At 52.1% G+C, this 11,609-nt stretch overlaps 1 protein-coding gene across 2 annotated transcripts; it reads right to left on the bottom strand.

Moving 5' to 3' along the window:
* Window positions 1–17: 17 nt before the first annotated feature.
* On the bottom strand, window positions 18–10,907 carry AMPD1 (adenosine monophosphate deaminase 1). Of its 2 annotated transcripts, XM_074893791.1 has the most exons (15): window positions 10,090–10,907; window positions 6,521–6,695; window positions 5,839–6,004; window positions 4,572–4,734; window positions 4,133–4,352; window positions 3,578–3,707; window positions 3,094–3,288; window positions 2,727–2,858; window positions 2,468–2,631; window positions 2,210–2,336; window positions 1,619–1,782; window positions 1,260–1,380; window positions 628–801; window positions 347–457; window positions 18–252 (listed from the first exon to the last, which is right to left on the bottom strand). In XM_074893791.1, exons 1-15 carry the CDS (start codon window positions 10,109–10,111, stop codon window positions 97–99), a joined length of 2,220 nt encoding a protein of 739 aa, XP_074749892.1. In that variant the 5' UTR covers window positions 10,112–10,907; the 3' UTR covers window positions 18–96. The 2 variants fall into 2 exon arrangements, with proteins under 2 accessions (XP_074749892.1, XP_074749891.1); XM_074893790.1 differs by having other exon boundaries at window positions 4,133–4,734.
* Window positions 10,908–11,609: the final 702 nt, after the last annotated feature.

Below are 11,609 nucleotides of genomic sequence, written 5' to 3' on the forward strand. Positions count from 1 at the left end.
CGCATCGCGCACCCCGCTCCTCACAGTCGGTGTTTTACTGCGCGGCCCCGCGGCCCGAGCGCGCCCCCGCGGCCCACAGGGCCCGAGCCCGCAGGCCTAGTCGTTTTTCAGGCCCTCGGCGATGAGGTTGAGCTCATAGCACCAGGTCTCGTAGCGGTAGGCCATGCGGATCTGAGCCACGTTTGTCTTCCGGATGTCGTTGCCTTGGGGCCCCTCTTCCAGGTAGTTCTCACCCAGGAACTTGGCCTTCTCCTGCCGGGGACAGGACAGCGGTACAGGCCGCGGATGGCGAAAGGGGCCGGGCTCCCTCTGGGCCTGGCACGGAGCCCGCCCGAGGGGCACGTACCTCATGGGACAGGCCGCACTGCAGGACGCTGTTCCGGGCAATTTCACACATGTCACAGGTGCTGAGCTTGAAGACCTGGGCAGCAATGGCGTACTCCTCCATCAGCGGCTCCTGCAGCCACAGGCTGTGTTAGCGGCCAGCGGCTTCTGCCGGCACAGCCCACGCTGCTCCAAGGGCTGTCCCAGAGGTGGCCCAGCGCCTGCTGGCTTCCTGGAAAAAGGGGGCCCACGCAGCCCCAGCCCCAGGCTCGGACAGCAGGAGAGCGTCAGCTCGCACTGTACCTTGGTGTAATGAAACTGCATGGGGTCATCTGTAGAAAGGGAGACCATGAGGCCCTTCTGGTGGAAGTCTGGCAGAGGATTCTTTGCATACTCCAGGAAGAGGCTGTTGTTGCTGAGTGGGGACATAGCAATGGGGATTTGGGCAAGGAAGTACAGATACTGCAACACCGGGCTCTGCAGAGATAAGCAGAGTTGGCAGGTTAGGGATAAAGTCGCTGTGCCCTCGACTTCTCTAGAGTCACTCCTCAGGTCAGCCCAGTGCCCCAGCCAGGAAATCCTGCGCACAGAGCTCCTGTGTGCAAGAAAAGAGTTAGGCAAGCTAACAATCCTGGAGCACAAGAGGCCAAGCACATTCAAAGCTGATCTCAGAACTCAGCTGGCTCCAAGGATAACAGACATTTCCAGTGATAGGTCTGTGAGGCTGAACCCCTGAAATCTGAATATGTTTCTCAGCTACATCCCCAAACATGCCTGGAGAAACCCAGAGAATTGTGTGACATCTGGCTGAAGCCAGGCTGTGTCAGTCCAAAGCAGAGGCACAACTAACTGTCAGCTACAGTGGAGGCCAGCTGTGAACATGTTCTCCTCCTCTGCCATGCCTGAGCTGCTCTCTGGCAGACTACTCCACTTACCTTCTTGAGGTTGAGACCGTGGGAGATATTATCTGCCGTCATGAAGGCTGCAAGCAGATGCGTGATGGCCCCGGCTTCCCCACAATGTGGACGAAAGAGGAAGGTGTTCATACCACGCTGCCTAGGCACATAGAAGGAGGACTCAGAGCAGGTAAGCAACAGGATTAGGTGGCATCTCTGCAATCCCAAAGTTTTCACCCAGTCCCACACACTTCCTACCAAGGAGTGTTTGGGTTGCTCTGGGACACGAGGCTCCACACTAGACTGGTGGCAGACCAAGGAGGGCCCCACTTCTTCCACACCAGCAATCAAAGAGGCAGCCCCCCTTCTGCCAGCCCATAGCAAATCCCGGGCCTCACCTGCGTAGGTTGTTAAGCACCAGGATGTTGGCATACATATAGTATACATAGTAGGTGTAGGACGGGTTCTTTTCAGAAGTCCATTGCTCTGGCTTTGGGCTTTTAGTGCTGAACATGTGTCCACTATGCTTAGATTCATCATCCACGCTGTCGAAGCCAGTGATCTGCTTAGCAAGGTAACAGAAAAGCTGCATCTCAAAGCTCCCCACCTCATCGTGCCCAGGTGGGCTGGCTTGCCCTGCCCCACTGCAGCTTGCCACGGCCCAGCTGTAGCCTGTACCCCTGCCCCCCGCAAGAGCAGAGTCAGGAGCAAGGTTGCAGACCTTGCCCCTCACAAACCCCCAGGTTTTATCAAGGGCTAGAAATAAAGCTCACACCAAACCACTTCTCCAGGAGGAGAGTGGGCAGCATTTCCCACAGCAGCCAGCTCAGGGAGTCTGACCCCTCCCAGCACTTCTGGACACACACCCCTTTCCCAGAATGTGGCAGTAGGGCCACAAGCCCACTGATGACATTTTCCCCCATTTCTTGGGCACAAACAGGAATGTGAGTGCTCACCACATCCTGACAACATCATCAGGTGACACTCACGTGGCGTAGAAAAACACTGAGCTCTTTGTGGGCTCGAGGATTGACAGTTGCCTCAAACACAGGAACAAAGATATTTTCTAGCATCTTCCCAAAGTGTGGGAGGAAATTCTTAGACCTGAACACATCACTGTGGACAGAGACAGGCATTAGCTGCTAGCAGAGGAACAATGTGGACTACTGTCCCCATAATCCCTTCAGGATAAAAGATGAGGTATAGTGCACTGTAAGGCACAGTGTTCTCAGACCCACAGCACATACTAAATCCTGGGTACTTGGATCATCCACTTCATGTTGGAGGAATAGACCCGATGTTCGCTGAACCAGCTGGCGAGCTTGGGCCACTCCTCAGCTGATCGCCCATAGATCGACAGGCGAGGCTCCGCGTGCTGGTACTTGGCATCCTCCAGATCGGAGCCAACCTCCTGCACACCAGGACAGACAGTTACACAGGGACCCTCCAGCCCCTGGGCACAGCAACACCGTGACTGAACTGCTCTCTCCTCCCCTGTATTCTCACCTTGATGATGGTAGCAAAGTATTCGCCACCGATAGCGTTCTCCGTCTTCAGGTAGAGGTCACGCAGCTCGCTGGCACCCACAGGGTTGTACTTGTCATTGAACTTGTCAAAGCGCTGAAATGTCTGCCGCCCCTGAAGTAGGGGGGATCAGGGGCAAATACTACACAGGCACACTGGGTCCAAGCATACCAGCTGAGCAGGGACTGGTCCCAGCAACCCAAAATGGGAAAGCCAGGAGCTGCTACATCCTGCCACTAACACTAACATGGCACAACACGTCACGGGTACACAGGGAGGGGAAAAGCCATGCCTACAGCAGAGGGTGAGAGTGACCCAAGCAGTCTTACATTGATGTCCCACCACTTACAGCATGGACATCCAGGGAATCCACTGTCAGGTCATAGGGGTGCAGATTGAGCTGCTGGAAAAGCTGTTTCAGGGTGAGCTGCTTCCCCTTGGCATCATAAACTACACGGTCAGCATCCAGACAGTATGATTTCTTGATGAAACGCAGAAGATGCTTCTGGTTCATGCAGGCTGCAGCATGGATGTGTGTGTCCACCTGACAAACCAGAGGGACAGCTATCCAGCTTCAAGTGGGGATGCTCAGGTACCATCCTGGGGGGGGTAGCAAACCCCTCAGGTGAGCCCAAGTTGTGTGGGAAGCGCAGCTCAGCCCAGCAGATGAAGACAATAGGCCTAGGCCAAGAGCAGCCCACTCAGCACCATCCCATTAGCATGAACAATGTAGGTGCCACAGGCCTTGACTCTACTATCCAGTTCTCCGGGAGGGGAAGGCACCAAGACAGTTCGTCTTCAGAGTCACTAGGGCTCTAAGCTTTGCCATTTACCTTCCGGCAGTTGTAGAAGTCCCGGTGGGGGTTGTTCTTCAGCTCTTTTATCTCCTCCATCTCATTTAGCATTTCATGCACTTGGAACTTGGATGAGAGGAACTTCAGGCGCCGATGAGCATAGGTCTTACTAGTGAAAGCAAAGGGCAGAACAGTGACTGGGCTCCGTACCCCTCAACACAGGGACACGGCCCGTCAGACACAGGGATGCACTTTCACCCGAGGTGGAGGAGCTCATGCTGGCCTGGCCTGCTTCCCTAAGGTGCTTCTCCTGGCTCTATTGCAGAGCTTCGAAGGAAGGCCTAGCCAGGGGTGAGCATACCTGCAGGGCACGTCTCCACCCCCTGAATGCTGACTTTGCTTAAGACCCCAGTCAAGATGGCTGACAAGGGCCAAGGAGCTTTGGCAGCCAGCAGGCTGCAGGCATGTCACCAGTGGGTTCCTCCCTCCGCCCAGGAAGAGGAGGGGGCACCCCTGGCTCTGCCCTGACCTCCCTCGGCCTGCTGAGGCAGGACCTGTTCAGCCGCACCCAGCAGTGCTGGGCTGTGCACTTACACAGGCCCCTGCGCGATCAGGGCCAAGAGGAAGTTCATGTCATCCATGAAACGCTCGAGGCTGGGGTAGGGCAGGTCCTTTGGCTCATTTCTGTCAGCTGCTGCCTTGTCTCCGTAGATGTAAACTACCCCATCCTTCATCTGGACATGGTATCCCAGGTCCTCTGCGAGAGTCCCAGTTTCAAAGGGATCCTGCCCATCCTTTGCTGGTGGGGTGAACACTGGACCAGAAGGAGAACGCCATGAGGCACAGGCTGCCGGCCCAAACCCCGCCATGCTGCTCCCCAGGCAGAGCACAGGGACACTCCAGCCACTGTGACACTTGAAGAGGAGACCTGGGCAAGCGACTCCCCTGTGGAGCACTTCCACAACCCATTTCCAACCCCTGCCCACCCTGTGCTGAAGCCAGAGGGGAAAACCCTCCAGGTGCTTAAATGTACCTGGGCCGGTGTCACTCGCCCTCCAGACCTCGCCTTCGATGGCACGCAGGTACTGGGACGGGGTCCTGGGGAACCTCTGCAGAGACTGCTGCATGTACTTCTCCCGTATGCGCAGGGCACGGTACAGGCCTTTGCAGACAACTTCAAAATCTTCAACTGTCACCTGCAAGAGGGCTGTTGTTGAATGCAACCCCACAGCTGGAACCTAGCTGCCTGAGAGATACCCTGCTGCCCCAAGATGTAAGGAGGACAGTTTTGTTCACAGCAAGATACCCTCCCTCCCAGTGCTCTGCCCGAGCAGGGCGAAGAAGGGATGATAGGCAAAGTCCTAGACATGGCAAAGGGAAGTTCCTCACGCCAGAACCAACGAATTCCGGCTGCCATCCCCTCTTACATTCCTCACTGTAAACTGTAGTTGGCACTGAAATGGAAGCCAGGACTGGGCAAAACACTAAAAGCTATTTTTGGAGCCCAGGCTGAAACTGAAGCAGGACCAACAACATACACTGACCCGCAGTGTCAACAGTTTTTGATTTACTGCACAGACAAGTGTTCTGGGCAGTCAGGAGAGGTCAAACTGGAGCAGCATGGGACAATACCATGTGGCACTTGCAGCTAGCTACAGTTATGGCAGAAGGAATGTCCCTGCGCACAGAGGGACTCTCGGATTCCCGTAATCACTCCTCTGCTATGCAACTCCAAGCTGAGCAACCTGCTCCAGTCCAGGAGGGAGCAACCTGCCAGCAGTATCTCAGAAGCAGCACAGATGTAATAGGAGGCTGTGGAGGAGGAAAAGGGGGAATTAGCACAGGATGTAGCAGTCCTGGTCTGCTGGCTCTAGGTGACCCTGCCTGAGCAGGGGGGTTGGACCAGACGACCTCCACAGGTCCCTGCCAGCACCAGCCATTCTGGGATTCTGTGATGCACACAGATCTCAGACAGATACAGCCACGTGTGAGCAGGAGCAGGCTGCAACAGAACGGGTGTAGCCTCCCCTGCCATGCCCTCCCCTCCTCCCTGTCCAGAGAATCCCATGGAAGCACACCACACCCCACAGACTCCTGGTAAGGAATTCAGCTCCAGATCCTCCAGGGATGCAGCGGGGCACCATCAGCTGCTCATGAGACACAGGCTGAGCTGGAAGACACAGACTGTCCCCACTGGACCTGGTACAGACTCCTGTGACACCGGCACTACTGAGGGACAGGCAGGGACTAGATGAGGAGGCAGTCAGCACGGGGAAGGGTATAGCCATGCAAGCACCTACCCCAGAGGCATAATCCCCTGTGATCTGTACCCGCTGGAAGTCAGGCACAGTCTGGTATACGGGGGAGGTAGAGATGACCTCATCGATAGTGGACAGTCTGGTTATGGACTTCTGAGCCACAGGGACTGCCAATGCAACTGTCTTCATGCGGAGCAGGCGCTTCTTCCTGCCAGGGAGGAAAGCCTCAGGCAAACAGCCCCAACTCCATGGTCACATGCAGGTGCAGGGTCAGGGGCACCTGCCACAGCCGTGTTCCAACAATGCACAACATGAATCATCTCCCTGGTGCTTTCTGAGCACCTCAAACAGACACCACCGAGAGCGGAGGCCACAATACACATGGCAGCCACAGACTCTCAAGTGTGGTCTTTGGAAGTTGCACCTTTCCAGAGAAAGGTCTCCAAGTCTCCCTCTCCAACAGCTCTGTGGCCTTTTCTGTGCTGACACCCAGGGAACAGGCCAAGGGTGTCTTTCTGTCCAACAGCAGGAACAGCTGGAGAGAAAACCCTGAAGTACCTGACAGATGCCCTGGGATCACCAAGGATTTATCCCATGGGTGTGGTGAGCTGTTTTCACAGGCCTTGATTTATGTTCCCCCTGCTTTCTTCCAGCTCTGGCTGGGGATGTGCAGACAATGCTCCTCTCCTCTCCTCTCCTCTCACCTGCCCTGGTTGTTGCTCACCGCTTTTCCGCTGTGGCAGAGCTCTCCTGAAGCATCATGTGCGCTCTCCTTTCCTGGCGTGAGATGGGGCAGATCTCTTCCACGTCAAAAGGAGAGATCTCTTGCCTGATCTCCTCATCTTTCACCTCAGAGGCAAAGATCTTCTCTGCAAAGGAGCGCATTGCCTCATCCATCTCTGCAAGGAGAAGGAGCAGAGTGCGGGGTCATGCAGGCACCTGGTTCCCAGCCACCCTAATAGGCAGGTGCCCCTTGCAGTCAGCTCAATGCTCCGCTGTTTTCCTTATGACACCTGCACCTTCATGCTGCCCAGAAGACTCTGAGCAACCTCCAGAATTTGCAACAAGCTTACAGAGCCTGGGCCACACATAGTGGGCTGGAGACATACCTAAACACACCCAGTACCCCAGGAAAGGTAAATACAACCCACAGTCCAAGAGCAGTGCAAAAAGGCCCAGAAAGATGCAAGTCCTTGGGAAGGGCACTTATGAGAGCACACACTGGGGGGAAGAGGGGAGGATTGGCAGAGCCCTCACAGCTCGAGGGAGCCCAAGACCCACTTGCTCCACAAGGCATCCAGTCAGGATGAAGACAGAGGTGGAGATGGCCAGAGCTGGCAGCCCAAGCGCTTAGTTCCCACCATCACAGTGCACCTGAAGAGCTCCTTGTGTGGGACTAGGCCCCTCTCAGCCCACCACATGCAGGATGCTGCAAAGGTGCCAGCTAATACAGCCCTACGAAAGGTGCCACCAACACAAGCTTGGCTGGAGCTTTATGAAGCAGGAGAACGAAGGTTAAAAGCCCTTCCACTGCCAATAAAATACCATAGAACGAGAACCCGAGGGCTCTTCTGGCAACGTCTCCCAGAAGCGCACATTTGCATGGCAGCACACGGCCACTAATCGAGCAGGTTTTGCCAGCAGTCGGCAGCTCAGCATGAAGAGTAGTGAGGATCGATGCTGAAAGATGGACCACAGCACTGACACATCAGACAGGACACGGGTCAGCAGATGGGGACCAAAGCAGAAAGGACTGACATGCATGGCAGAAATGTGCCAGACCTACGAGAGATTTTCAGTAATGAACCTAGCCGTTCTTCTTCTCACAGGGTGTTGGGGGATCAAAACAGTTTATTCCTGTAGCCCTGAATTTGCAGTTCCAAGGTCCTAGCTGTGGGCTAGTGGGGGAGGGCCTAACGTAGGGGCTTCCTTTCCCTGCTGTTACACGGTAAGGCAAAAGGGTTTGTGCTGAGCTACAAACACATGGGAAAGTTCTGGCACTAGGTCCATTTCTCAGCAGTGCAATGCCACAAAACCAGGATTTCAATAACAAAAGCTGCTTGCTGTTGTAAAGTTACTACATCATCAGTGGGCCCCAACACGCTTCTTACAAGATAAAATGCCTTTTTTTGCACTATCCCATTATTGCCCACTGTTAGGGACACTGGGATGACACATGTCTCAGAAAGAAATGTTTTCTGCTGACACAAGGCCTCAGCAAACATGAAGTAGGAAGAAGTGGGCAGGGGCACCATACTGTGGACTTCAACCTGAATAAAGGAGGTGAAGCATTGGATCTGTCCCCTCATTGATCAAATCCACTATGAGCAGGATGCATTCAAAAGAAGTTACTTTAGGCGGGATCTCTATTAAAAAAAAAAAAAAGGAAAAAAAAACAACTCCAAGAAACCAACAAAGGTGTGAATAGGTGCAAGTGAAATTTCAAAATGTTTCATTTCCTGCCACAGAGGAAAGAACTCCACTAAAAAGAAGCTTATCTCCTAAGCAGGAGCTCGGGGGGGGGCTAGGACAATATTTAACAAATAGCAGCTTCGTATATCAACGGACCAAAAAGCTGGAACCATTCCATGAAACAATGGAAGGGCACAGCTGGCACTGCTGAGAAATAGCATCGTCTGGAACTGCTGATCACCATGATCATGTAACTGCTGTTTGTTTCCAGTGATCGTGTCAAGGCAGTAACACAGCAGAGCACGTAAGAAGCCTAGCAATACTCACCTCTGTCTTCTGCTGTTTGAGATAAAACAGAAACAAAATAAAACCAGATGTGATCATCAGCCCTTCAAAATCTAAGCCTTTTCACCTAATCATCACATCAGTGATTAAAAAGGGATTAAGGGATTAATAAAGTATAATTTTAGCCAAAGCCTTCCACTTACAAAAGAAAGAACAGTACTTGTCACTTTGCACAATATAAAGATGCAAGTTCAGTGTCGACTGTTCCACAATCCAGCCTCGGTGGGGCACAAATTAATGAACCACGTTGCAGATGCCATCCAACCTGAGGCTTTTTGGCAGAGCTTCTGCCTTACAACAGTCTCTGGGTTTCCCTGCAGCTGTCCAAGGGGAGCAGCATCTTCTAGAACCTAGATCATCTCAGTCAACACTACAAGCACTAGCAGATACCTAGTCATCTAATAAGACTGAGCTTTCTTGGGAGGTCTCTCCCTACACCTGTGTCTGGGCACAGGGATGCAGAAGAGCACAGGAACAACTTAAGAGGGCAGAACAGTGTTCTCCTGCCTGCACAAGAAAGCAAATATTTTAGTGACTCAGCGCACCAGAGCTACTTTGCTATTTTTCGTCCCTGACTTGCCATCCTTTGTGAAGATCAGGATGGATGGTCATTTCAGAGGTGCTAAGTTTCATCCTCCTGCCACCTATGGTCACACCTCCATTTATTCACTAACAGGATCAGACAGCTGAGACAATGCAGGTCCACCGTGCAGTTCCACTCCTGGTCATGCAGTGTGGCATCAACATTTTGGAGGTGCAACTCACACCCTTGCTATCTGACCCAGAAAATTCAGGCTGAAGCTCTAGCATTACAAGTCACCAGCTGCTGACTTCCCCAAATCCAGCCTGCAGAACACACTCTCCTGGCATTCAAACTCCCCGTATTCATTTGCAAACTAAGCATCCCAGAAATGCCTGGTTTGACCTTTCATCTGTTCAGTGGATGAAAATTACACTCATGGAGGTCAACAAACTCCACTGATGTTGCAGGGCCAGGCTTTTATACTAGCCTCGCCTACTAGGTCACACCACGCAGCACTGCAATTCTAAATGTGCTCTTATCAGAACTGTCTGGTGCCGATATACTTCAGGGCTCTGTAATGGCAGTCACATGTGCCCCTGTACTGTTCTGCAAAGCCTGGCTGGCCCTACTCCTGCTGCCCCGTTTATGTTCCACATCCCCTCAGGACTGCAGCACCACACATCATCTGAGCTTAGCGAGGCTGACCGGAGACTCCTGAAATCCCTCTGACCCCTGTCACAGTGATTTAATGGTACCGCTACAAGGCACGTTTACAGGATACATTACGCCGCAGGAGGGACAATATTTTTCTTCAATACGAGCATAACAAGACTTAAACAACAATATTTCTTTGCTGCACTATCCCAGAATGTCTTCAAGCAGGAAGAAAAACACTCAAAGCCTCTAGCGAGGTCCCCTGGACTGCAAAGGTACCATACCATCAAGATCTCAGAGGCTGCAGGCTAACAAGCCTGCCCCGTGGCTCCTCCTCTCGCCACCTGCTTCAGACCTACCTGGAACTCTCACCCGCGACATCTTTGCAGCAAGTTCTCAGAGCCTCAAGTAACACCCTACTGTAACAGAGCACAAGTAGCTGACTGACTGCACGACAGCCTAGCACTAATGTTACCGCTTTCCCTTCCCTGTAATTGGACTCTCCCACTCTAAAAGGAGAACGGAGATCAACTGTAAGACTATTTAAGGTGCAACCACAAGCCCTTGCACTGAAACAGGTGAAACCAGGGCTCAAATTTAATACTTTTTTTTAAGTTAGGTTTTCATTTTACCTTAGAGAGTTTCACCTGTTGTCTGGCCAGATTGCTACTTCCCAGGACAGTTGCACCTTTCTAAAGTGGACTCTGGAAGTTAGTCTTTTGAGAGAGACCCAACCTGATGTGTTCTGTGCTGAACCAATGCTTTAAAGGAAATCCCTAAGGCACAGGGCTGATCAGAACAGGAGCTGTGGATAGGTACAAATGAAGTGCTCTCACCAACCAGTGTGTTATTCAGAGAAGATTTTTCCTGAGAGGGGTCTACTTAAAAGACTGTATTTTAGGAACAGGAGTTGCACAGATGTCTTCACATCTTCCCAGCTGAATCAGACAGAGAGTTCAAGGAGCAATATTTTGTTCCCGAGCTTTTCAGGGACTTCCTTTATAAAACTTTGTATCATAATAGTAAGGTGATAATCAGTTCTGTATGTGGTGAGCCATAGCTTAGAGACCAGCCCTTAGTACAATCTGAGGTGTGGCATGAGGCTCCTCCCTTAAGCTACACACAGTGGTTTGGGTCTGGCCGAGCAAGGCAGTTTGGGAAGTACCACTTGGCTTGTTTTAAGTCCTTCTAGCATACAGGCACTGTGGGTTGTACCCAGTCCTTTAGGGTCGCCTCAAACCTACTTCAGATCTCACACATGAAGTTGGAAAACAGCTCCCATCTGAAGAAAATGGCCAGAATTTGTAGTGCCCTCTATGTTGCCAGGGTAACTCTGAGCTTCTGACTCAGCTTCCTGGTGGGAAGCAGTAAGCTTGAACAGGTCAGAAGGATACAATAGTTCTGATGTGAAACAGCCTTTTCCTGTCTGTTTATACTTCACTTCTCGATGGAGTTGAAAAATGGCACCGAAATCAGGACGAGTCAAGCAAAGCATTCGGGCTGTAGTCAGCCCAGTCTTGCTGCTGATTTAAAAGGTGACTTTGGTCATAACACTGAAAGGAACAGAAAAGCTAGCACCCCTGGAAAAGACAACACTGTTTGGAATTGCATGCGCGTATAAGGGCTTCCTGTGCTGTGTTTTGTAGGAACAGCTATGAAAAGGCCTTGTCCAGGAAGGCAGCTGGAGTAAGTCTTCTTGCATAAAATAGAGCTAGAAATAACAAGTCATAGATTTTGTCCATGAGTGCATGGGAAGCTTGTGGCACAACTAATCAGTGAAGTCAGATAAGCTGAGACCTGGCACTGCATCTCCAGTTGAGATAATCCCCAGAGCATCCAGAAACTCTCTGAAAGATCACTATTTGATGTGCACAACTTC

Source organism: Strix uralensis, chromosome 24, assembly GCF_047716275.1.
Source record: "Strix uralensis isolate ZFMK-TIS-50842 chromosome 24, bStrUra1, whole genome shotgun sequence".
Classification (NCBI taxonomy): domain Eukaryota; kingdom Metazoa; phylum Chordata; class Aves; order Strigiformes; family Strigidae; genus Strix; species Strix uralensis.

Excerpts from the sequence above, each read along its gene's own strand:
- AMPD1 (XM_074893790.1), bottom strand. The coding sequence starts at position 10,111 with ATGTCGCGGGTGAGAGTTCCAG. Across the intron at positions 3,289-3,577 it reads ACTTCTACAACTGCCGGAAG|GTGGACACACACATCCATGC; the intron begins GTAAATGGCAAA and ends CTGGTTTGTCAG. Across the intron at positions 2,337-2,467 it reads ATCCAAGTACCCAGGATTTA|TGATGTGTTCAGGTCTAAGA; the intron begins GTATGTGCTGTG and ends CTCTGTCCACAG.